General features: G+C 41.8%; 1 protein-coding gene across 1 annotated transcript; it reads right to left on the reverse strand.

Moving 5' to 3' along the window:
* Positions 1 to 11,561: 11,561 nt before the first annotated feature.
* On the reverse strand, positions 11,562 to 18,084 carry LOC134286466 (uncharacterized). Its single transcript, XM_062848078.1, has 4 exons — positions 17,437 to 18,084; positions 16,815 to 17,200; positions 11,696 to 11,837; positions 11,562 to 11,618 (listed from the first exon to the last, which is right to left on the reverse strand). Exons 1-4 carry the CDS (start codon positions 17,983 to 17,985, stop codon positions 11,562 to 11,564), a joined length of 1,134 nt encoding a protein of 377 aa, XP_062704062.1. The 5' UTR covers positions 17,986 to 18,084.
* Between the last annotated feature and the right edge of the window lie 9,629 nt (positions 18,085 to 27,713).

A 27,713-nucleotide genomic window follows, 5' to 3' on the forward strand; every position in this document is an offset into this window, starting at 1 on the left:
TGTACAAGAAATGGTCCAAGGTTTCAGAGTCGGCTACGCACGTAAGTCATAATGGTACCATGCGGTCGAAATCGACCCTTACAGCAATTAAGCTATCGCGGAGAGGACATCCAGGTAGCGTTGTTGTCGTGGAGTCGGTCTTCTAGGTCGGATCCAATCACGCAGTTGGAAAGGGATCCCCGGTAAGGACCACTGTCAGCAACTCCATCTGGTGCTTAGCTGATGGTGCCTAAGTCTTTAGCAGACTATATCGCGTTTCACGCAAGGATGAGTTCTTGATGCTTACGGAACAGATGGTCATGTCTGCTTTCTAAGGACAGATGGAAAAGCAAGTGATAAGGATCACTCGGGAACTGGTTAATCGTCAGCATGCAGCCTTGGGAGTCCACCAGCGTGTCATCGATGTTCGTTGATGCAGGCTACGCATCTAACTTTGAGAGTGTGATATGTCCAAGCCTCTCCCTGAAGCATTGCCTTCTTGGTGGTTGGTCAGAAGGAAAAAAAGACGACTAAAGCGACCTCTTCTGTGAAACAGCGTTCTGGGGTTTGGCTTTCTGGCAAATAATCTACATTAACTGGTCGAGAGTAGCGAATCTCAAAAACAAAAAGCAGTGCCAAAAGTGCATTGATTACTGCAGTAATTCATCATATTGATCGCGGTCCCCTAATCTGAAGCCAGGCCCATAAACCATGCGACTCAACCAGCCCTCGAATGAAAAACATAAGATTAATACTGAAGTGGGAGGAGTAGTAAAACTTTTACGTCGAAGTAAAAACTTTTCCGTGCTACTGATTAAAATTTTCATAAATTTTTCACTGTTTTTATCCTTTTCCCGCAGCTTGTTTCCAGCCGGTTGGAATGGTCCGAGGTTCCGAACCGGGACCGGATACCGAACAGGACGAATAAACAAACATAATGTCGTGAGATGTTGTTTTTTTCTGTTGGCTCCACGACGGTGGACGCGGTGGCGGCGGCGGTGGCAGATTTCTCCTGTGGTCCATTTTTATCCCGCAAACGGAGGACGAAGAACGAGTACCGGAAAGTCTCTTTTTGCCTGGCTGATTTCGGTTGACATGGCTTTCGCACGGGGGCGGGACCGTGAGCTGCCCTGGAAGGAAGGTTCGTCTTTTTTCGCCTCTAGTTGATGGTGTTGGGCCGTTAGGTGTTTTTTTTTTTTGACTCTACTCCGGACGGTTGGTCGTTCCGCTTTCGGTGGTGATAAAAATTATTGTGTTTCATGTAAGCGGAAACTTTTGGCCCCACGTTGATGAAAAAGCTACCTGGGCAGAAAAAAAGAGAGATGTGTTGTTCGGGCCGAGCGACAAAAAGTCATGCTGTAAAATGAATGACTTTTAGAACTAGTGCCATTTTTTGTCGGTTCTTGTTGAGCGAAAGTTGTCACGATATTTGTCTTTTTTATTGGAATTGGGCAAACTGTGAAATACCTCGGTGAAGCGCTTTTTTGGCAATCAAATTTCAAAGTGACCTAGTGAGTTTGGTTGACAATGTGTAATTTACACTTAACCCAAAACATGATTGCGCCACGTGAGCCTGCACAAATTACAACGATGGACGATGATGTGCTATAACAGTTTGGATGTACGGTGCCAATTCTAATTTCGGACACATTCATGTCTGCGAATGGCATCCACTAATGGCTTTACATATTTGATGGTAGATTTGGATTGTTATCACTCTCTCAAGCTAAAATAGTGAGATTTAGAGTATGCAGAACAGAAGTGGTTTTATGATTCCCCCCTTTGGGGACGGATGGATCACATAAGCCAAGCCGAGAAAACTGACCATTACAAACTTGTTCTACATCAGCGAGGTTGCATCCAGAAAGACTAAAATACCGTTTCCAAAGGGTTCAAAGACTTCACATACCAGAAGGAAATACGCATGCCATGTTTATTAGTACGAAAGCGACAAAAAAAACCTACAGTAGGAACGATACAGAGTCATTCATCGATGTGATCTTCGGGAGCCCGGGTTTAAACCCTAGCTCAGACTGGAGGTCCACGATGGGTATACACACAGCGACCACCTGTCGATTCGATACAGGGTGGAACACGGAGGAAGTCGGGTACAGCCATAGGTAATCGACCGTCATCGAGGATGGCTGACCTCGCGCTTCAATAAGCCGGCATTTGCGGAGCGATTGCTAATGGAGGGTAACACGAACACCGACGATCAATCCAGCGATGATATAGTCGGAATCCTAATCCATGCATATGACGCCGTAATGCCAAGGCGATCCCTACCCAGAAATTGACGCAAACCGGTATGCTGGTGGGTTCCAAAAATCGCAGAAATCCGCGCATCATGACACAAGACCAGGGGTCCCGGCCAAACTTGCCAATGCCAATTCTATGCAGATGTGCCTGAACAGAGGCGAATTTCCGGAGAAGTGGAAAAAACAAAGACTGGTTCTACTGCGGTATCCACAGGCTCATACCGAGGGTATTTAAATGAACGAGCAGGCCCCATGACGAGGTGATCTTTCACTTGACACAACTTCTGTCGGGCCATGAGTGCTTTAGATGGTGTTTACACAGATTCGGAAATGCAGGCTCCTCTGCATGTCCGGAGTGCGCGAACAGCGTGAAGACCGCCTTAATTGCCAACAGTTCGTGGAGCAAAGGTCGAGTGTGCAAAAAATATACTTACCTTACCGATCAGGCTAAGGCCTGGGTGGCCTCTGCTGTACATAGTAGCCGTCTCCATTCCACTCGGTCCATGGCTGTTTGTCTACAGTTACGCACTCTGCATAGGGCACGCAGATCGTCCTCCAGTTGGTCGACCCACCTAGCACGCTGCGCACCACGTCTTCTTGTACCGGTCGGATGATTCTCGAGAACCATTGTAGTAGGATTGCTATCCGACATCCTGATGACGTGACCCGTTCACCGTAGCATCCCGATTTTCGCGGTATGGACGATGGTTAGTTCTCTCAGAAGATGATGCAGCTCGTGGTTCATTTACCTTCTCCAAGACCCGTATTTCATCTGCACTCCGCCGTAGATGGTACGCAACACCTTCCATTTGAAAGCTCCAAGGGCGCGTTGGTCCTCTACACGTAAGGTCCATGTTTCGTGCCCATAGAGGACAACCGGTCTAATCACCGTTTTGGAGATAGTTGACTTCGTGCTAAGTCGAACTTTTTTCGATCGTAGAGTTCTGCGGAGTCCAAAGTAACCACGATTTGCTGAACGGGCTCGTTTAGAAGTTAACCATCAATGTTAACTTCCTTTCTCGATCAGCCTAGATAGCTGTGTAGTGTCGGTAGCGGTTGTTTCAATTGGCTTAGAATAACACTACGGACCACCTGTTCCGGGGGTAAAACCAGGTAACCCCAATCCAAGGTGTCAGGCGACCCGTGCTGATGGATGAATGGTTGAGGGGGTTTAAAATATGATCGATCTTTAACGGGGCCCGTAACGTAGGTAGATCGCCTTTATGTGTTGCGTTACGGTTCAAGATCTACCAAACCGAACCCTAGTGACATCCGGTTTGTCAAGTTGGGGTAATGTGTTTTGGATTCATGGTACAAAGTCCTTGTTACTGGTGACAGTTTCTAAAATTGCATTTATTTTGCCTTACTGATAGTTAAAGAATCGGACTTTGCTCACCTGAGACTACACTACTGCTTTCTTGTTCTCGGCATAATGTGGCTGGCTCAAGGAAGCTTTTCCCCATCCTATTCATTAAGACCACAAAGGTCAGATGAAGTAAACAAATAAATACAAATACACTTGACGTTAAGAAAACAAACATGCTTTACGTATCTAACTGCGTACTAGCCTATCAAGGACTGTTAAGTTCTGGTAATTCAAGGACTCACGTGCGTTCTTATTGTAGAACACATTCTCTAATTTGACAGAGTTTTGCAACTAGCCTAAGGTCCCGGGTTTTTCTTTGTTTACCTGGGACTAAACCAGAAGCAAGACATGGATGGGGCTAGAGTTCCGATGCATGGATAAATATCAGTACCACCGTTTTGTTTTTCTCAGAATTCAAATAGATTGTGTTTGATTAGGGGCGATCTTTCACTGGGATTTAAATCTCTATGATAACGGGACCTTTTCATCACAATCGGTTTCTTGCACCTCTGGGATAACAAAACAGGAACTGTACAGAAATCGATGCTTCATTGCCTCTCAATGACAATGGAGCAGTACGACATGCACTAAATACTAAGGATACGGGTAATGTCACAAAAGATCTAAATGCTGGTCGCAGTGGCTCACCCGAACAGAAAAAAAAGCACGATTTCCTGCCACAAAGCGCCTCTGAATTTCTCTGCTGGTGTCGTTGTCGGCGGTCACCAGTGAGCCCACGAATTCTTCAACAACCTCGATTTCATCACCGTCGATATAAATTCGGGGTGGCGGGCGCGGTGATTCCTCCCTGGAGCCCTTTGCCATCATGTACTTTGTCTTCGACACATTAATGACTAATCCTATTCGCCTGGCTTCACTCTTTAATCGGATGTACGTTTTCGCCATCGTCTCAAATTTACGAGCAATAATATCAATATCATCAGCGAAACCGAGCAGCTGAACGGACTTCGTGAAAATCGTTCCACTCGTGTTTATCGCCGTTCTCCTAGTTACACTCTCTAAAGCAATATTGAACAGCTAGCACGAAAGACCATCACCTTGCCGTAATCCTCACTCGATCCATTGTCGTCTTGATCAATCGTATCAGTTTATCCGGCAATCCATATTCGCAATCTGCCATAGCTGTTCTCGATCGATTGTATCATACGCCGATTTGAAATCGATGAACAAGTGATGTGTGGGAACGTTGTATTCGCGGCATTTCTGCAACATCTGGTGGATGGCTATTGAGGTGCTCATCGTAATGCTGCCGCCACCTCTCGACCACTTCACACTAGCCCGTGAAAATATTCCCGTGATCTCGGTACATGTCGGCTTGTGGCACAAACCCTCGGCGCGAACAGCTTCTCGTAGAACTTCCGTGTGCGCCTAGCGCGGTACAGCTCTTCTATCGCTTAGCGATCTCGTTCTCCTGCTGGCGCTTCTTCATCCGGAATACTGAGTTCTGCCTGTTCCACGCCTGTCCATAACGTGCCTCATTCGCTCTCGTACGGTTTTGCAGCATTCTCGCCCATGCTGAATTCTTCTCGTTTTTTAACTGTTCACATTCGCCGTCGTACCAGTCGTTTCTGTGATTCGGAGTCGCGAAGCCTAGTGCTGAAGCCGAGGTACTACCTTTACTGTATGGCGGATCGGATGTCCCTCCAGCCATCTTCAAATGTAGCTGCGCCAAGCTGCTCTTCCGTTGGTAGGGCCACTGCTAGCTGTTGCGCGTAGTCTTGAGCTACTTCTACGTTACGCAGCTGCTCGATGTTGAGCCGCGGCGTTCGACTTCGACGCGTGGTAATAACCGTCGAAAGTTTTGAGCGCATGCATTCAGCTACTAAGTAGTGATCCGAATCTATATTCGTACTGCGGTATGTGCGGACGTTGGTTATATCCGAGAAGAATTTACCGTCGATTAAAACGTGGTCGATTTGATTTTCTGTTTGTTGGTCGGGTGCTCTCCAGGTGGCTTTGTGGATATCTTTGCGGGGAAAAAAGCTGCTTCGGACTACCATACCACGGGAGGCTGCAAAGTTTACACATCGCTGGCCGTTATCATTCGATATGGCGTGCAGACTGTTTCAACCGATTACCGGTCTGTACATTTCCTTCATTCCTACCTGCACGTTCGTGTCGCCGACAACGATTTTCACTTAACGCGGCGAGCAACCATCGTATGTTTGCTCAAACTGCGCGTAGAACGCTTATTTCTCATTATCGGGTCTTCCTTCATGTGGGCAGTGGACGTTCATGATGCTGTAGTTGAAGAAACGGCCCTTAACTCTCAACATGCACATCATTGTGTTGATCAGCTGCCACCCAATCACACGTTGTCGCATCTTGCCCAACACTATAAATCCTGTTCTCAGTTCACTGATGGTGCCACACCTTTGGTAGAAGGTAGCCGCTCGATGCTCGCTTTTCCACACTTTCTGTCCAGTCCAACCAAATTCCTACAACGCCACGATGTCGAAGTTGCGAGGATGTAGTTCGTCGTAGATTATCCTGTCACATCTTGCGAAATTAAGTGACTCGTAATTCCATGTTCCAAGTTTCCAATCGTTGTCCTTATTTCGTCGCGTGGATCTTTGCCGATTGTATCGAATCGTATTTTCTCCTATGTTTTTCGCAATAGGGATTTTTACGGGTAGGTTATTGGTCCTACGCCAACACTCCTGTTTCGCCGGAGGGCCACCGTGCCAGTTCTGTTTAACGTACCAACCCACACTGGGATTATCATGCTGATGGGGCAACCCCCTTGAATCTGGCTGGGCGTGATGCAGCATCTCTTACTCAGCCGCTGGATGCCTGAACAAACGCTGTTTGATCCACACCTCCTTGGTGAACAGACGCTCGGGTCGTACCTCCTCAATCTAGCTGAAATCAGAAGGACAACAGCAAGAGATATGCGGAAGAACTATCACTCCGGAAAACATTGTTGAAAGGATGAGTACGGGGACGGACAAGTGAGATTCTGTAACATCCACGGTCTCTCAAATCATACTTGAACTACATAGAAAATGACGGGCCAACTCCCCTCTCAGGAGCTTGAGTTCAACGGGTACTCTATAGTACTAGCCAGGACCCAATCTTTCAGGAGAGAGGAGAACTTAAGGCGTTAGCTGGTGGAACGCTTACCAATAGATGGTAAATATTCATGTTCGCTCCCCATCCTCGAAGCCATCCCTAACGGGCGTACCGCGAAGGTAAGAGAGAATAAGTTTTTTAGTGGATCAATCCCCACATAACCCGAGGACCCACCTCTTGGGTATCTGATCAGCAGATTTTCTCATTCTACATAAAACAAAAAACATACTACGAGCAGTAACGACCATTACTTTTGCTTAGGACCCAATAGGTACAGTCGGGACTCCTACAGCACGAAGCCATCCTCCTAACGCCCATACACTAGTTCTGAATCACCACTATCTCAAGTCTATGTACCAGCTTGAGTCAAGAAATACACTTCCGTACATTTGCCCGGTATACAGCCAATCTGTGCTGCAAGCCACGTACATATTTGCCATACTTCTTGGAACTCTCCAGATTTACGAGCCGCGTTCCGCAGCACGGGCCTCCTCTCACTCTGACGAGAGGCAAAGTGAATTTTAACTAAGGGGTATGATTTACCGGGAACATCACCAGAAACAAAACCAATAAGTCTTAATAATGCGAATATTTGCATAACAATACGACAAATGATATTCCCCCTTCTGTGCGAGTTGAGCCGTCGTCGTCGTCGTCCTTTGCTTTGTGGTTCGATTTGCATTTCACTCATTCTTTTTCCTCGATGGCGCGGCGGAGGTGGCCTTTTCTCGCGAGCTCGACCCAATCTGCCGGCTGGCTGATGGTTGGTTGGATGGCTGACGCTGAGGGGGAGGGTTGTCTTGAGCTCGGCTGTCGTCCCGTGCTGTAAGAAGATCCTGATGGGGGTAATAAGGCAGTCGCGACTTTTGTAAATGCACGCAACGCAAAAAGAAAAATTATTATTTCTGAAAAGCCACTTCATTACTGCGCTGGCTGTTGGGGCATTGTTTTGCGCGGCTGTCGTGCTTGTTCATTCCCGGTGATGAGATGCCACAATAAATGAAATGAGAAAGTTGTCATATCAAACAAATGCTCGATGTCAGGCGCAGTTACTCGTTTCGTATAATTGGTTGTCACTTTTGTTTTCTTTCGTAGGTTTTTCTTAGGATACGGATATTTATTTTCAAAGTACCGTAATCCGGGGTAACATTGATCAGAATTTTCGATCTTTCTTGAATAATTCTCTTAAAGCGAATGTTACATGTTTTATATTTTGACGTAGGACTACGTCTCTGTTTTCTATACCCGGTGTCATTTCAAAATTTATGAACCCAAGAGCGTTACGTTTGAGTGAAAGATTTTAAACGCTCACTGTATCTTTCCCACTAAACGAAATGATAAACAAATCCCGTTATCCGAGAGATGAAACTCCCGCGTTCAATTTGTAATATTCGGTGAACCTAAAAATCATTGATAAATAGTTGAAAAGTTGTTTTAAAGTCAGACATTGAAATCGCTGAAATCTATAAATATGGGTAGCGGACAAATTTTCTCGTTCAGTCTACCAACGCTCACTGATTGGTGCACATCGTGCGGTGGAGCTACGACGCAGGAAGGAATGCGATCATGCGAGAGCTGATTGTCAGTTCCATTTCGACCACCGTCGAGGAGAGAGCAGTTCGCAGTTCGTTGATTTCGTTGGAACAACCAACAAAGGTGAATGTCACCTCCAGCTGAGCAGCGGCACATCAACCCAGCGACGACGCTCGACTATCGATAGCACCAGGAATCGCATCCAGGGCAACAAGCGGCGGGCCAGTTTTCGACGGCATCCAGCACTCAGCGCGGAGAATACCGTGCGTGGCATGGTGAATTCATTTCATTTCCTTCCTAAAATCGTCCATTATTCAAACGGTTCTTTTCAGGACCATCGAAAATGATTCCTAGAGAGTTAATTAGATAAATTTCCTCCAGTGAAAGTGGAAGCAAATAGTGATAAATTGAATGCTTGGTGGTTGTTCAGCTACGGTGAAGCCGGTCATAAATCTCAGCTACGGCAGCAAGCGGCGGGCCTATTCGCGACGGCGTCTAGCATTCAGCGCAGATAAATCCCACAAGCATTGCGTGGCGGAGTGAAATAATGCAAATTATTTGCCCATCATACGTCCCGGTCCTTTTCAGGATTTTCGAAACTATTTCCATAAGAGTTATGGTTCGGATAATTTTCCACCATCGATCGAGAAAAGTGTGGTGCAACCAAAAAGTGAAAGATTGAATGCTTCATGGCTCAGCAACAGTTACGAAGCCGGTCACTAATGATTCCACCTGGAATTTAGCAACGCATTTTCCTATTAAGACCATTTTGAGTGAAACATTGTTTAATTCTAACATTTTTCGAATTAATATTTTGGTAACTTCATCCGTTCAAAGAAAATTTACTCATTTCTGGGTTGATTAATGGGAGGAGCTTCATCTGCTAATCTAGGGGTATAAAAGCTTTGCCCTCTGTTTTCTTTCGTCAGTTTCGTTGGATCAATCAAGGAGGATGCAGGTGGATGTCACTTCCACAGCTGGCAGCTGCACATCAACTGCGTCAAATCTCGGCTGTTAGTACCAGGAATCTCATCCACTGAGCACAGCAGCAAGCGGCAGACTAGTTTTCGGAGGCACCTAGCATTGAGCGCGAAGAAAACCAACACGCATTGCGTGGCATGGTGAATTCATCAAAATTGTCCATTATTCCAACGGTCCTTTTCAGGACCACAGAAAGTCTTTCCAAAAGAGTTAAGAATAATTATACCTCCATCGATCGAGAACAGTGTTGTAACCGAAAAGTGGAAGACAGCTCCGTTTGTCAGCAAGAGTGCAGTCGACTACTAATTTTATCCACGGCAGTAAGCAGCAGGTCAGTTTTCGGTGGCCCAGCATTAAGCGCAGAGAAAACCAACACGCATTGCTTGGCATGGTGAATTCATAACCAAACGATCCTTATCAGGACCACCGAAAATGATAACTCATGAGCGGATAATTTTCATCAATCGATCGAGAAACCAAATAGTAAAGATGTAGTGGAACCAAATAGTACAGATTGAATACTCGTGCCTAAGCAACAGTGAAGCCGGTTACTAAATCTTATCCACGGTAGCAAGCGATGGGGCAATTTTCGACGGTATCCGGCATTCAGAGCGGAGAAATCCAACACACATTGCGTGAAATGGTGAATTAATGTAGTTTTCTTTCTTAAATCGTCCAGATTCCTTAAACAGGTTTCATTCCATCGGTCAGGAAAACCGTGATGCAACCAAAAAGTGAAAGAATGAATGCTTGGTGCTCTTTTCGATGAAAATTTACTCGTTTCTGGGTTGATTAATCGTTTGAAGCGTCTGGGTGCATGTAGGCGGGGCATGCAAACGAAATAAACTGGAAGCCAGCCAAATGGGAGGAGCTTCATCTGCTAATCTACAGGTATAAAAGCTGTGCCCTCTGTTTTCTTACGTCATTTTCGTTGGATCAATCAAGGAGGGTGGAGGTGGATGAAAATTTTCTCATTTCTTGGTTGATTAATCGTTTGAAGCGTCTGGAGCATGCGGGGCGGGTCATGCAAACGGAATAAACTGCAAAGCCAGCCAAATGGGAGGAGCTTCATCTGCTAATCTAGGGGTATAAAAGCAGTGTTCTCTGTTTTCTTTCGTCATTTTCGTTGGATCAGTCAAGGAGGTTGGAGGTGGATGTCACCTCCAGCAAGGCAGCAGCACAACAATCCAGCGACTACTCTCGGCTATCGTGCTGATGAAGGCGCCTGGAATCGCATCCGTGGCAGCGGAGCAGTGGGCAAATTTTCGACGGCGTCCAGCATTCTCCGCACGCCGCAGAGAAAACACGCATTGCATGGCATGGTGAATGCATCAAAATCGTCCATTATTCAAACCGGTCCTTTTCAGGACCATCGAAAATGATTCCTCAAGAGTTAATTGGATAATTTCCAACATCGATCGAGATGTAGTGCAACCAAAAAGCAAAAGACAGAGCATCGTTGCCAGCAATAGTGAAACTGGTCATTATTCTAATCCACGGCAGCAAGCGGCGGTCCAGTTTTCGGTGGCGTTTATCATTCAGCACGGAGAAAACCAACACGCATTGCGTGACATGGTGAATTCATGCCATTTCGTTTCTAAAATCGTCAATTAATCAAACGGGCTTGTTCAGGACCACTGTAATTTATTTCTTAAGAGTTTGTGAATCAGCTAATTTAATTCCATTGAACGAGAAAAGTGTGGTGCAACTAAAAAGTGAAAGATTGAATACTTGGTGGCCCAGCAATAATGATGTAGCCGGTCACTAATGGCCTAATGGTTCCACCCAGAATTTAACAACGCATTATTCTATCCGGACTAAAAATAGGTTTAAACATTTTTGGAATTAAACTGATCGAAATTATCCAATATTTTGGTTACTCTATCCTTAGTTAAAATAGTTAAAATATTCGTTTATTCATGTTTTCGTTTTGTGTTATACAATTATTAATTACATAGTGATTGTTACAACTCATGGTTTTTCAGCTCTGGTGTTTTCGTGTTTGTGTTTGACAAATATGTGTAGTGTAATTTAGCCGAAGCTTAGTGATCGTTTTGCCATTTTGTGGCATTTGGTGTTTGCTTTACAATTTGATAACCTACTTACTTACTAAATTTGATAACCTATATGATCTAACATCGAGCCGCTAGTGAGCGACCAGCTCCCGTATGGCGGCTTGATCGGATGATTGACAACAGTTTTGGAACCGTTGGATAGTCTCCTGAAATCTTACCGCCAACATCTCCACTCCTGCCAGACGATGGACCTCAGTGTTTCTCATCCTCCAGGGAGAGTTCAGAATCATTCGGAGGAATTTACTCTGAACCCTTTGGAGTTTTAGATGGTGAGTTTTAGCGCAACTCCCCCAGACTGGCATGCCATATTCTATCACGGGGAGGATGATTTGTCTGTAGACAGCAAGCTTGTTCTTTAGGGATAGTGATGATCTTCTGTTGATGAGGGGATACAGTAGTTTTAGCAAAACTTTGCACTTGGTCACGGTTTTGTCGACCTGTTGTTTGTAGATCAGCTTGCTGTCCAGGGTTAAACCGAGATAATCAGCCTCGTTGGCCCACTCCACCGCTGTTCCACTGAGGATGATGTTACAGTTCTCAGCAGGAACAAGTCTGGGAGATTTTGAGTGTGGATGGTTACTCTATCCGTTCAATGGCAATTTTATCATTTCTCGGTTGATTAGTTCATGGATGCATCTGGAGCATTCGGGGAGGGTCATGCAAATGAAACAACCTGGAAAGCCAGCCAAATGGGAGGAGCCTAATCTGCTAATCTTGGGGAATAAAAGCAGTGACCACTGTTTTCTTCCGTCATTTTCATTGGTTCAGTCAAACAAATGGAGTGGATGTCACCTCCACAGCTGCGCACCTAGCCTGCGACGACTCTCGGCTATTTAGCTGATAGAACCAGGAATCTCATTCACGGCAGTAAGCGGTGACCGTTTTCAATGGCTTCCAGCATTCAGTGTGGATAATTTTCAATTATCTTGCCGAAATCTTCTGTTATTTAAAAGTTTCTTTCAGGATCAGTGAAAATTATTCAAATTATTGCCAAATCTAGAATATTTTACGAAATTCCAATCAAAATTATCTAAAATTTCGTTAACAGCAATTGAGTTGTGTCAAATAGACATGGCTACGGTGGCGCTATCTGTTCATTTCATAGCGGCAATTTTAGTTATTTTAATGATTGTTGCGATCGCAATATGATGTTTGGGAAGCTATGGCTTAACGCCTTTCAATATTATAATTATTCTATCCTTTCGACGAAAATTCTTTCAAACAACGGTTGAACATTTATCTTCAAAATGAAATAATGCTCAACCCTCAAGTGATGGCCGCGCGAGTCACGGAAGGTTAAACTAATTAACATCTTATGAATGCGTTCAGTGAAATGGATCACATAACAACTTTAATCAACACATCACTCCGCCGATTTGAATTTTGCCAGCATACATTGTATAGGCCTTTTATGTGATAGGTCCGTTATGCATTTATTTACGAAGGTCGGACAACAATGAACCGAAAAATCAGCTGATTTAAGACTTCAAATCGTCCCTAGAACTAGGTAACTGGTTTTGCGTAATCGCAAGAAATTTGTTTATATCTGAACGTATACCACAATAAACACAAGTTTGTCAATTGAAAATCCGAAAACACATATTAATTCAATATTTTAGACCAACAAAGAGTTTGTTTTATACCAGGATGAGTTTTACCAGCCATTTTTATCCGCACTTTCCAAAACGAGTTACCTAGCTCTAGCATTAAGGGCGCGAAATGAAAGGGCACATTTAAATATATAAAAGTCGGAACCTCATTCCCGCCTTTGTCCTACGTCAACATTGCGGTTATGTCTCAGACATTACCCACCCCTAGTTTTTAAAATAAGTACTGGCTCTCTGATTATATGTTAAGCTACTCGAAAAGGTATTGTAAAACTTTTAAACATGTTTAAATAGGCTTTTTAATCTAATTTTTGATTTTGTTGAATTCGGGGTCGCTGATTTCGAATATGTTGTCCAAATTCTTACAAGTTACGTACTTTTCGAGTTATTTTAAGATTAAAATCTACCAAACCGCGAATAACGCCTGAAGGTAGGCAATGGCTTAAGGAATTGATAGCCTACTTTAAATAAAACGTATATTTTATTGAAAAATCGCATTTTCATAAAAGTTTCGTTCATTAAATCCAACTCTAAGATGTCATATTGAAGTAATACAGTTATTTCGATCCTCATATTGTATCTAATATTCATGCCATGCATGAATGTTTGACAATGTATCTCATTCCGTTACGAAACACAGTTATGGAAAAATTGATTTATTTCAACGTTTATGAAATTCAATTTTCATGAATTGCATGTCATTTAATAGCTTAATAATATCAGATTACGATATACAGTCATTGCACAATTATGGGTCACTCTGTCACAATTATTAATCAGTCAGTTCACCATGCAATTCAAATGGAATTGACCCATAATTGTGGGTGACCCATGATTGTGCTATGACGTTACCATTCGAAAGCAGAAAATGATTCAATGTAAAATGCTTGTTTGAACATTTCATGAGGTCCGTCAAGCCGATCAATGTTACCCCGTTTTACGGTATTTAAAATTAGCTTTAGGTGAATGTCAGGCGCTTGTTTCCAAAATTTATTATTTTTCTCTTGGCTTAACGTCTCAACTGGGCCAAAACCTGCTTCTCAGCTCGGTATTGTATGAGCACTTTCACAGTTAACAACGGGTAGGTTCCTCAACCAATGACAGTTTTGCATGTGTATATCGTGTGACAGGCACGAAGATACCCTATGCCCAATTGTAAAGAAATTTCCACTAGGGAACGTTCAAAAATTACGTCCAACATTTTGGGGAGGGGGGGGGGTCTAGAAAAGTGTGACAGTACGTGTATTGGGTATAGGGAAATTGCCTGACAGAGGGTGGGGGGGGGTCTGGAAGTCCCGAAAAACGATGGACGTAATTTTTTAATCTTCCCTTAAGAGAAGTTTCTGGACCGACTGGCAAGTGACAATTGAACCTCGAATACCCGCGCATTTATCAGCTATCTAGGCCCTTAAGCCTGGAGCACATAGCGTCCGTTCCGTCGAGGTTTGCGTTTTTTTGACAGTTTTCCCATGGGAAATGTGTCAAACTACTGTCACGCACACGCAAACGGATGCATTGTGTGGGGCACTTTAGGTTTAGGTGACCATGCTGAGGATGACGGGTTCGATTCCCGGTCGGTCCAGGATGTTTTCGTAAAGCAAATTTCCTTGACTTCCTTGGGCATAGAGTAGAGTAGAGTAGAGTAGAGTAGAGTAGAGTAGAGTAGAGTAGAGTAGAGTAGAGTAGAGTAGAGTAGAGTAGAGTAGAGTAGAGTAGAGTAGAGTAGAGTAGAGTAGAGTAGAGTAGAGTAGAGTAGAGTAGAGTAGAGTAGAGTAGAGTAGAGTAGAGTAGAGTAGAGTAGAGTAGAGTAGAGTAGAGTAGAGTAGAGTAGAGTAGAGTAGAGTAGAGTAGAGTAGAGTAGAGTAGAGTAGAGTAGAGTAGAGTAGAGTAGAGTAGAGTAGAGTAGAGTAGAGTAGAGTAGAGTAGAGTAGAGTAGAGTAGAGTAGAGTAGAGTAGAGTAGAGTAGAGTAGAGTAGAGTAGAGTAGAGTAGAGTAGAGTAGAGTAGAGTAGAGTAGAGTAGAGTAGAGTAGAGTAGAGTAGAGTAGAGTAGAGTAGAGTAGAGTAGAGTAGAGTAGAGTAGAGTAGAGTAGAGTAGAGTAGAGTAGAGTAGAGTAGAGTAGAGTAGAGTAGAGTAGAGTAGAGTAGAGTAGAGTAGAGTAGAGTAGAGTAGAGTAGAGTAGAGTAGAGTAGAGTAGAGTAGAGTAGAGTAGAGTAGAGTAGAGTAGAGTAGAGTAGAGTAGAGTAGAGTAGAGTAGAGTAGAGTAGAGTAGAGTAGAGTAGAGTAGAGTAGAGTAGAGTAGAGTAGAGTAGAGTAGAGTAGAGTAGAGTAGAGTAGAGTAGAGTAGAGTAGAGTAGAGTAGAGTAGAGTAGAGTAGAGTAGAGTAGAGTAGAGTAGAGTAGAGTAGAGTAGAGTAGAGTAGAGTAGAGTAGAGTAGAGTAGAGTAGAGTAGAGTAGAGTAGAGTAGAGTAGAGTAGAGTAGAGTAGAGTAGAGTAGAGTAGAGTAGAGTAGAGTAGAGTAGAGTAGAGTAGAGTAGAGTAGAGTAGAGTAGAGTAGAGTAGAGTAGAGTAGAGTAGAGTAGAGTAGAGTAGAGTAGAGTAGAGTAGAGTAGAGTAGAGTAGAGTAGAGTAGAGTAGAGTAGAGTAGAGTAGAGTAGAGTAGAGTAGAGTAGAGTAGAGTAGAGTAGAGTAGAGTAGAGTAGAGTAGAGTAGAGTAGAGTAGAGTAGAGTAGAGTAGAGTAGAGTAGAGTAGAGTAGAGTAGAGTAGAGTAGAGTAGAGTAGAGTAGAGTAGAGTAGAGTAGAGTAGAGTAGAGTAGAGTAGAGTAGAGTAGAGTAGAGTAGAGTAGAGTAGAGTAGAGTAGAGTAGAGTAGAGTAGAGTAGAGTAGAGTAGAGTAGAGTAGAGTAGAGTAGAGTAGAGTAGAGTAGAGTAGAGTAGAGTAGAGTAGAGTAGAGTAGAGTAGAGTAGAGTAGAGTAGAGTAGAGTAGAGTAGAGTAGAGTAGAGTAGAGTAGAGTAGAGTAGAGTAGAGTAGAGTAGAGTAGAGTAGAGTAGAGTAGAGTAGAGTAGAGTAGAGTAGAGTAGAGTAGAGTAGAGTAGAGTAGAGTAGAGTAGAGTAGAGTAGAGTAGAGTAGAGTAGAGTAGAGTAGAGTAGAGTAGAGTAGAGTAGAGTAGAGTAGAGTAGAGTAGAGTAGAGTAGAGTAGAGTAGAGTAGAGTAGAGTAGAGTAGAGTAGAGTAGAGTAGAGTAGAGTAGAGTAGAGTAGAGTAGAGTAGAGTAGAGTAGAGTAGAGTAGAGTAGAGTAGAGTAGAGTAGAGTAGAGTAGAGTAGAGTAGAGTAGAGTAGAGTAGAGTAGAGTAGAGTAGAGTAGAGTAGAGTAGAGTAGAGTAGAGTAGAGTAGAGTAGAGTAGAGTAGAGTAGAGTAGAGTAGAGTAGAGTAGAGTAGAGTAGAGTAGAGTAGAGTAGAGTAGAGTAGAGTAGAGTAGAGTAGAGTAGAGTAGAGTAGAGTAGAGTAGAGTAGAGTAGAGTAGAGTAGAGTAGAGTAGAGTAGAGTAGAGTAGAGTAGAGTAGAGTAGAGTAGAGTAGAGTAGAGTAGAGTAGAGTAGAGTAGAGTAGAGTAGAGTAGAGTAGAGTAGAGTAGAGTAGAGTAGAGTAGAGTAGAGTAGAGTAGAGTAGAGTAGAGTAGAGTAGAGTAGAGTAGAGTAGAGTAGAGTAGAGTAGAGTAGAGTAGAGTAGAGTAGAGTAGAGTAGAGTAGAGTAGAGTAGAGTAGAGTAGAGTAGAGTAGAGTAGAGTAGAGTAGAGTAGAGTAGAGTAGAGTAGAGTAGAGTAGAGTAGAGTAGAGTAGAGTAGAGTAGAGTAGAGTAGAGTAGAGTAGAGTAGAGTAGAGTAGAGTAGAGTAGAGTGCCGTTTTGATTGCTTCCGAAACTTAACAAGCCATCCATCGACGTCATCCTTTGCGGGATCCGGACCTGAATCGTCGGTGTCTGTGTCTTCATTCTCAGCTATTCCAAATCCATTTTCATCATCATCGAACGAACGAGCCGCGGTGATCGTGTCCTTTGTTATCATTGTGACTTCTGCTTTTTTACAAGGCGGTGCGTTGCTGTCCGTTGGGCTCGTTTGACGAATGTCTCGTTTTGACTGCTGTCGGTGATGTTCAGCTATTGCGTTCGCTTCAACGTTATTATTCTCCACTGCGAAGTCCATCGGTACGGGGTTGTCAGCCACACTGTGTTCGTTTGTTGGCTGGATGTCGTATGTGTTTAGTGCCGTTACATGGCGCGCTTTATTTTTGGTTGCTGCTTCCGAGCACTTAAGGACATATATGAGCGAATCCAAAGATGGCGTCACAATGGCTGCCTTGCAAATACCGAAAGCACGGATCTCGTCATCTAAACAACAAACAGAGCTGAAAAAGCAATGAGTAGCCTTGCTCACTCGTGATAAACATTGAGTAGCATTTTCGTTTTCGGGAGTTTTGTAGATGACGAGATCGGTGCTCTCAAAAATGCGAGTCAAAAATGCACCTGGACGCTCTCCCATTTCACCTTAAGCTTAGGATGTGCTTTTTGTTCGCATCGCATACAAGTGGGTACCTGCGATCGATACGATACAGCGGTGAGCTGATCTTGTATTCGGATGAACGATGGAATATATTTGGACAGTTCAATACGTACTACTCGTACGCCGTTCGGAATTCCTCGAAAAAACTTTTTCCACAACTCGCGGGCCACTGATATTACCTTTCCATACTGTTTCATGTGCTCGGCGACGGCTGAATTGGGTACACTTGGCGGGAGATCGTGTATACGGACGTTGATGGCTGTATCCTCCACGTACACCGGGATGTTGAAGTTATTCTTCCCTGCTTGCATGGAGTGTTTTAGGTGGTGTGCAGAAGCCAACCGTTCTGCAGCTTCTAAGGTGCGCATCTCAATGAGGGCACAATTCCGAATGGTATGTAGTTGGAGATTTTTGACGGATGTCATCTCAATCTCAAGTGATTTACTCAGAAACTTCTCGATATCTGCTGCACTTGGCCGCACTGGGAGTACATTGAAATCGACGACCAATGTATTTTTGCGTATAGAAGCCATTGTCAGTAAAATGAACAATGGTAATTCTATTGCAAAAGTCGAAACCGATACGATGGTTTGCTCTGTCGCAAAAAGTCGACCGATCCGATCGCGCGTTGGCTGACAACTGAGCTCTTTTATTTGCGTTTGACGAAGAGAACAAACCTGGCGATATATCATAGACTTTATACCAAAAATCAATACGAAACTGGCGAATTTTTTGTGACGCCAGTCGTTCCCCCAGTAAATTCGCCCAATACTGGTGATTCTGACGCCACGCTTTCAATGTCAGTTTGCTCCGCCAAGTCCCCAAATCTAGTGACCATGACAACAAGAAAAAACGATTATTTATTGACACATTCCAGGAAAGAAAAAAAAAAAACAACATTCATCTTATTTTGTTTTTTTTTTTATAAGAAACTTGCTGCTGTGGGTTTTGTATTTTTTTTCCTGTGGGCATCACATTTAAGTGGGTTCCTAAAGGTCAATCCCGATCTACCGCTACCCCCGGAAGTTCTCGTGAAACACATTATCTGAGAGGAAAATCCCGTTGCCCCAAAATGATTAGATCTGTGGGTTTGGACCGGTACTCGGCCAACGGGAACCAGCGGGCATGTGTGGCTGTTCCAGGGATAATGACTTTTCATTTTCTAACCAAAAAAATCCGCTTATATCCGTCCATTACCGTCGCTAGCCGTGGACCCTATGTTACAATTAGCGAAGTAAATTATCGGAGTACATCCAAAATTTAAAAAAAAAATATAAATCGTCTACCTATGTCTAAGAATTCCATAAGGAGAAGACAACGCAGTGTCCAAAAAATGATCCGTGCAAAAAGATTGTATGTTGCCCCCCTTTCCGTTTGTCCTCTTCTTGTCGTTGTCTTCCGATAAAGCCCTTTCTGTTTAGTCCAGGCCCCTGGCATCAATGAAATTTATCGTAGCCAACATCTAACTGCCTTATACTCATATTCGTGCAAATTGAAACGAGCGTGTAATCAACAAACGCAGCTTTTGTTTGATGTTGTGAGCCACACACGAAATCACATTCACAATGCGTGTTTGTTGGATTGCTTTATTCAACTAATCGCATGCTCCTCTTACCGTACATTAATATTAAAGCGAGTTTGAAGTGTTTTGTGATCATAAGCGGTGGAAAAAATGATTCCAAAAACTGATCAACAAACCAAAATAAACGTTAAACAAAAAATTGTTGATGTTTTCGCATTTGACAGTGGGCGCTATTTATTAGCGCCCAGGACATCCTGTCTACCATGATTCCAATGCATTGATATAGGCCGTGTCATGGGCCTGGTTTAGTCCCGTTACAGATCAGGACAGTCGGTCCCATCAAGGTTTTTAGTATAAGATAGCAAGTAATTTAGTATAAGTCCCTTAATTCCCTCCTTTCCAACTTTATATATTTGTTATCCCTAACCTCGAAACAGCCGCGAGTACTTCGGCTCCCAAAACTAACCTAGTATTAAGTCAGTATAAATTTAAAAAAAAAAACAACATGTAAAATCAACATAAAAAAATGTAAAGATGATTTCGGCTCTGTTATGCCCAAGTGGCGCCCGAGCCTTCCAAATAAACGAATAAGTAAAAAAAAAAAAAGATTGTACAACTATGCAGACTGGAATCGAACCATAAACGTCGAGATCACTGAGCTCTTGTTTAACCCACACGGTTATCAACGCTTGAAGATATGGTGTTGCTAAATATGTATAAAAATCAATCTGTCAGTTGACACTGCGTCATGGTCCACTGCACGAATTTATGCTGGCCTGCTTACTCTCACAGAAAAAATGACGTTTGAGCGGTGCCGACACCTCTTAAACGTCAAAATTCGTGTGAGAGTAAGCAGGCCAGTATAAATTCGTGCAGTGGACCATGGTCCACTGCACGAATTTATGCTGGCCTGCTTACTCGCACGCAAAATTTGACGTTTGAGCGGTGTCGGCACCGCTCAAACGTCAAATTTCGCGTGAGAGTAAGCAGGCCAGCATAAATTCGTGCAGTGGACCATTGGGCAATCTTTCTCGTTGTCATGGTCACTAAATTGGCGAACTCAGTCTTGCTTTGATGAAAACTGGCGCAGCCAACTGACATTGAAAGCGTCGCTTTAAGAAAACCAGTATTGGGCGATTTTACTGGGGGAAACATGGGGGAAAAACTGGCGTCAGAAATCGAACTGGATTTGTTCCTGACATTTATGTCTTAGTATTAACATAGACACCCGTATCCGCCCAACAGAAAGAAAAAAATTCAAATGGCTGTCATTTCGTCAATTTTCAACCGATTTCTTTCATTTTTTGACCATTGCATTGTTTCGATGCCCAGTTTTAGGAAACCTGTTGGTCATTTTTGAATTGTCCGGCTATCCGGAGTTATTCCAGTGAGTCACTGGGTCACATCCGGTAAAAATGACCCCAACTTCCTTTCGCCACTCAATTTCTTAGAGTAACTGCTGAAAATCCAGTTTCATTTTAACAAATTTTCATAATCTAGACCACAGTGATATTTTCAGAAGCAAATTAGGCGATGTAACCAGTTCCAGGCTGGATCCCTGCTTGGAATCAACTCCAGTGACCCTCAGGGAACCGGCCGAAGAGCGGTCAAATATTATTTTCCGTTCAAGTTCAGCAATATGGATATCAAGCTTCTACATTGTCTAATACCTGTTAGAAAACGGTCACTAGAAGATGTTTTGCGCACATTGGCCACCGGGAGGACCGATCCGGTGATCCCACGCGGAACAAGATGTCGGCCATTTTGAAAACTGTTTGCATCCCACACTGGTAAGAATGCTAGTGCTCTGGATAACCATCCTAGAGGTTTCGTGTCTTCAGAGAAACGTAACAGTTTTTACTATAATCTGGTTATCTAATACTCGATCTAGATAGGTTGAAACTGATCTAGATTAGTTCTATCTTTTCATAGAAGTGTCCTAGAAGAAAATTTTCTTTTGTAAAGATGTTCATACTGCTGTTTTTGACATTTCTTTCGAAGGCACCTGGACTGTAAAATGTAAACAAAAAGCACAGTGGGCCACTTCATGAAAAATGTAAAAAAAAATCATGTTTGATCAATTTTTCGTGAAAAAATATTCTAAAAGAATGCTTTTACTGCACGTTTTCAACCGTATCGGCCCAACAGAAAACAAAATATCAAAATATTCAAATGGCTGCCTTTTCGTCAATTTTCAACCGATTTCTTTTATCTTAGAACCATTTGAATCGTATTGATGCCTAGTGTTAGGAATCCTCTTGGTCACTTTTGGATTGTCCGCCTATCCGGAGTTCCCTTTGGGGCTAAATTTCTTAGTCTAAATGCTCAAATTTCAGTTATTTTTCAACGAATTTTCACAGTTTAGCCCAGAATGATACTTTCAGAAGCAAATTAGGCTTCCCATACTTAAATTTTTCTCCAGAGCCCTCAGGGAACCGGCCCAAGTGTGGTCAAATATTATTTTTCGTCCGAGCTTAGCAATTTGGGTATCAAACTTCATCATTTTCTGATGTCAGATAGGAAATGGTCATTAGAAGTTTTTTTGGGCATACATAACACATTTTTTACTCTCCTCGAAAACAACTTTTTAAACTTTTTATCCCTCTATGTTCTGCTCTTAAGCTGTTGTTTGATGATAAACATGAATGAATTGGATAAAGTTTGACCGTAAGACAACGAGAGCAAAAAGTTTGTCGAAAAATGGGGCTGACAAAATCGGGTCCTTACTGTATTGGCCTCAGGTAATTCTGTCCCGATGAACCCTCGGGTAGCTAGATATCGGCTATTTTGAAAATTGGACTTTCTTGTAGAACTGGTCTAGCGGCACAAGTTTTTCATATGTCAAATTCTCAGGTTGAGCTTCTAAAATGAGCCGTATTGAAAAATATTTCAATTTCTTCGAAAACAGTTTCCACGGGATAACACCGAAACATTCTTTCAAACAATCCATGCCTTGAATAGACGACATTTCGAAACCGTAGTACCAATTGGTTAGAAAAAAAAAATGCCCATACTAATGTGGTGCGGCATACTTCAATTTCTCCGGATGCAGATTTCCAGGGGGAACACCGGGACTGTCTTCCGTGTGTATAGTGTCAAATATCTAACAACTTTGCAGAACATAGTATAACGTTATTTTCACATCTTCGTGTTGAAAACGTCGACAATCGTGCTTTCCCCGTAATACTGCTGTTTTATTTGGGGTCGTTCATGAATCGCGTAGACCGAATTTTGGTCATCTCAAAACACCCTTACCCCCTTTTAAGCGTTCGTTCATTCAAAATTTCGAAATTGTGGAGCATAAACTTTGACCAGACCTCCCTCCCTAAAAGTCTACGTGGTTTTTGAGCGGCCCTCAGGGGTCATCGGAACGGTACTCTGGGAGGCTAATATCGCAGAAACATCTGTTCATAACTGTATATCAAACGAACTTTGCATATGCTGAAGTTAGACATTTATACCATCGAGACGCAAGCAATTTTCAAAATAGCCGATATCTAACTACCCGGGGGTTCATCGGAACAGAATTATGGTGATTCATGTATTTTGGACAGGCTGAGGACAACGTTGGAAAAATCGTCCCCTAGCTTCCTTAGAAAGCAATTGATTATTTTGCAAAGTTACTAATACGCTTATAATATGATTGTACTTTGTGTTCCTGGTGACAAAACCTTAACGAAAGCCTTTTAAGCCGAGAAAATCACAATTTCCAATCGCCTGTTAAAATTGCATTTTAGACACCGAATATATGTTTTGGACACCCTCAGGTATATATAATTTGGACAGGGAAATTATCTCAGTGTTTATCCATGAATACTGCTAAATCATGGAAGAAGCATAAATTAACAAATATTTTCTTGCAAATAATCTGATTTCTTCGCTTAACAGGCATCTATTTTGATAACTATTACAGTTTTTGTTAAAATCGTGGAAATATCGCCAGACCCACAGAATACGCCTTAAAGTATGCAATCACACAGCATCCCCATGTAGTTCGTCAGATGACCAAAATATATTTACAGTAGAAAACTTGTAATGTATTTTGGACACCATCTATTTTAAGTGTTCTAGATGAATGTTAAGAGATTGGCTGCCTAATGCTTCTTTATTGAACATTTTTCATCGCACTAAGGCTTTTAAAATTCTTACAATTATTAATTGAACGATTTTGAGGTGAATATTGTATGTGACTGTGAAGTGTATGTCGTCTTGCAGACCGGTGCATTTGTGGGGTTTTAGTGAAATATTTTACATTTTCGATAATTTTTATGTAAATTCTTAATTGTTAAGCGTATTCTCAACGTAAGTCATCAGAATAGGGTTTGTTTGATCCAATAATCGATACTGAGATGTATCTACTTTTATTAGCTCTCCGGAACAAGTCGTACATCGCCGTACATGTCCAAATTACATACATGTCCAAATTGTATTTTTACCCTACCTGAGGCTAATATGCCCAAAAAAAACTTCTAATGACCATTTCCTATCTGGCATATGATACCCATATTGCTAAACTAGAACGAAAAATAATATTTGACCACACTTGGACCGGTTCCCTGAGGGCTCTGGAGAAAAATTCAAGTATGGGAAGCCTAATCTGCTTCTGAAAGTATCATTCTGGGCTAAACTGTGAAAATTCGTTGAAAAATAACTGAAATTTGAGCATTTAGACTAAGAAATTTAGCCCCAAAGGGAGCTCCGGATAGGCGGACAATCCAAAAATGGCCAACAGGGTTCCTAAAACTAGGCATCAATACGATTCAAATGGTTCTACGATGAAAGAAATCGGTTGAAAATTGACGAAAAGGCAGCTTTTTGAATATTTTGATATTTTGTTTTCTGTTGGGCGGATACGGTTGAAAACGTGCAGTAAAAGCATTCTTTTAGAATATTTTTTCACGAAAAATTGATCAAACATGCTTTTTTTACATTTTTCATGAAGTGGCCCACTGTGCCTTTTGTTTACATTTTACAGTCCAGGTGCCTTCGGAAGAAATGTCAAAAACAGCAGTATGAACACCTTTGCAAAAGAAAATTTTCTTCTAGGACACTTCTATGAAAAGATAGAACTGATCTAGATCAGTTTCAACCTATCTAGATCAAGTATTAGATAACCAGATTATAGTAAAAACTGTTACAATACATTTCTCTGAAGACACGAAACCTCTAGGATGGTTATCCAGAGCACTAGCATTCTTACCAGTGTGGGATGCAAACAGTTTTCAAAATGGCCGACATCTTGTTCCGCGTGGGATCACCGGATCGGTCCTCCCGGTGGCCAATGTGCGCAAAACATCTTCTAGTGACCGTTTTCTAACAGGTATTAGAAAATGTAGAAGTTTGATACCCATATTGCTGAACTTGAACGGAAAATAATATTTGACCGCTCTTGGGCCGGTTCCCTGAGGGTCCCTGGAGTTGATTCCAAGCAGGGATCCAGCCTGGAACTGGTTCATCGCCTAATTTGCTTCTGAAAATATCACTGTGGTCTAGATTATGAAAATTTGTTAAAATGAAACTGGATTTTCAGAAGTTACTCTAAGAAATTGAGTGGCGAAAGGAAGTTGGGGTCATTTTTACCGGATGTGACCCAGTGACTCACCGGAATAACTCCGGATAGCCGGACAATTCAAAAATGACCAACAGGTTTCCTAAAACTGGGCATCGAAACAATGCAATGGTCAAAAAATGAAAGAAATCGGTTGAAAATTGACGAAATGACAGCCATTTGATTTTTTTTCTTTCTGTTGGGCGGATACGGGTTAACAGTAAGACATAAATGTCAGGAACAAATTCAGTTCGATTTAAGACGCCAGTTTTTCCCCCATGTTTCCCCCAGTAAAATCGCCCAATACTGGGTTTCTTAACGCGACGCTTCTAATGTCAGTTGGCTCCGCCCTCAACAAAGCAAAACTGAGTCCGCCAATTTAGTGACCATGACAACGAGCGAACCGCTTGTTTATTTATTAGGTCATTAGGCATTAGCTATGTTGCTGCTACTATTGAAAAAATCTCAGCAGTTTGGCTATCTAGGAGCAATTTGGCCATTATGGGTACATCGGCAACATTCCAGAGCACATTGCTGTGTACTCAGAATATCCCCGTAGGCCTTGCTTGTCAATCAATAGTCGAATTTATTCGACTTCATATATTTTTCTCGATACTAAGTATACTGCTACTATTGAAAAAATCTCACCGAAATAGCTATCTAGGAGCAATTCGACCTTTATGGGTACATCGCCAACACTCCATAGATCATTTCTGTACACTCAGAATATTTTCGTAGGCCTTGCTTGTCAATCAATAGTCGAATTTATTCGTCGTCATACATTTCCCTTCATAATCATTGTACTACTACTATTGAAAAAATCTCACCGAAATAGCTATCTAGGAGCAATTCGACCATTTTTTTCCAAATGGTGCACAATCGCAACTATGCGTAAATGAAACTCAAATATAGGTTAAAAAAAACTCAAATATGGGTAATGTGGACTCAAATATGAGTAATTGTAACCCAAATACAGTGTCGGACAAAACAATAAGACCACCGGTCCTATTTCATACAAAATGGTCAAGTTTGACGAAATAGTACTCGGTTTCTAGTAAACCGATTTGGCTGAAATTTTGACAGCCGACTTTGTATTACTGGAATTTTGATTTGTATCAAATTGATTGAGTTCTGTTCACTACTTCCTAAGTTACAGATATACGGTGCGACAAAATTCTAACACCAGATTTTCATGATGGTTATTTGAGGTCAAATCAATAAAAATGTCCCCAAATTTAAATGGCATCCTTAATTTTAGTACATGTTTATCTATCATCAAGTATCAGATAATCTCATATATCATTTGATCATGGCAATCTGAAAATGGTCCTATTATTTTGTCGTTTCGTATATCAGTAACTTTTGATGTGGTGAACAGAACTAAATCAATTAAATACAAATCGAAATTCACGTAACTCCATGGCGACTGCCAAAATTTCAGCCAAATCGATCCACTAGAAACCGAGCATCACATCGTCAAACTTGACTATTTTGTATGAAAAATGGCTAGTGGTCTTATTGTTTTGTCCGACACTGTATGGGTTAATATTACCTATAAATGCGAATGTGCACTTTTCCAAAATATGAGTTTTACTCATCCATATTTGCGTGAAATTTACGCAAATTTGAGGAAAATTTACCCATATTTTAGAAAAATAGGTAAACTGATCTTAGCGTGTAGGTTTAATTTACCTACTCTTGAGTATACTCAACACCAGGGTGCGAGGCAGCCATGTTTAAGAATCCAACATCTTGTACACTCATTGCACAATTATGGGTCACACACAATTATTAGTCACTTTTCACTTTAACAGATAAATACTAATTAATTGCAAGCTTTTGTTAGCCATTATCATTTTTCGTTGATAAGTTGATTTATTTTGTGTCACTTTACGTATCGCACACGGGCTTGTACGTCAATACATACATATTTTCGATATTTTTTGTTCGGCGCAAAACCATCTGTCAAAGTAACGCTTCGATTGTGAACATCAGAAAGTGCTTGCGCTGCTTTCGTAAGCTCTGTAAAAGCGAGCTTCAGTGATTTTCAAGTGCAAAATGGTATCGTCACCAGAATAAAGGTATAATTTACGTTCTAAATGTATAAATTCATGTGACTGCAGCTAATTAAAGCTTATTTCAGGCAAAATTTAAATGATTCATTATTGTGCCAAGGAACATCGAAAATCACACAATTATGGGTCACTTTTTGTGCAGCATAATAGGGTAAAAAATATAATTTGGACATGTATGTAATTTGGACATGCACGGCGATGTATGTCTTGTTTCTGAGAGCTAATAAAAGTAGATACTTCTCAATATCGATTATTGGATTAAATAGACCCTATTCTATTGACTTACGTTGAAAATACGCTTAACAATTAAGAATTTACTTAAAAATTATCGAAAATGTAAATTGCTTCACTAAAACCCGTCAAATGCACAGGTATGCAAGACGACGTACACTCTACAGTCACATAAAATATTCACCTCAAAATCGTTAAACTAATAATCATAAGAAATTTAAAAGCCTTATTGCAAAGAAAAATGTTCAGTAAAGAAGAATTAGGCAGCCAATCTCTTAGAATTCATCTAGAACGCTTAAAACAGATGGTGTCCAAAATGCATTACAAGTTTTCTACTGTAAATATATTTTGGTCACCTGACGAAATACATGGGAATGCTTTACGATTGCATACTTGGAGGCGTATTCTGTGGGTCTGGCAATATTTCATCGATTTTAGCAAAAACTGTAATAGTTTTCAAAATAGATGCCTGTTAAGCGGAGAAATTTGATTATTTGTAAGAAAATAATTGTTAATTTATGCTACTTCCATGATTTAGCAGTATTTATGGCTAAACATTGAGATAATTGCCCTGTCCAAATTATATATACCTGAGGGTGTCCAAAACATATATTCGGTGTCCAAAATGCAATTCTTACAGGCGATTGGAAATTGTGATTTTCTCAGCTTAAAATGCTTTCGTTAAGGTTTTTGTCACCAGGAACGCTAAGTACAATCATATTATAAGCGTATTAGTAACTTTGCAAAATAATCAATTGCTTTTTAAGAAAGCTAGGAGACGATTTTTCCAACATTGTCCTCAGCCTGTCCAAAATACATGAATTACCCTATTGATGACAGTTCTGCGTACATGGGCATTGCATATTTTTAGGCGTTTATCGGTGA

The sequence above is a fragment of the Aedes albopictus genome, chromosome 2 (assembly GCF_035046485.1).
Source record: "Aedes albopictus strain Foshan chromosome 2, AalbF5, whole genome shotgun sequence".
NCBI classification, from domain to species: Eukaryota; Metazoa; Arthropoda; class Insecta; order Diptera; family Culicidae; genus Aedes; species Aedes albopictus.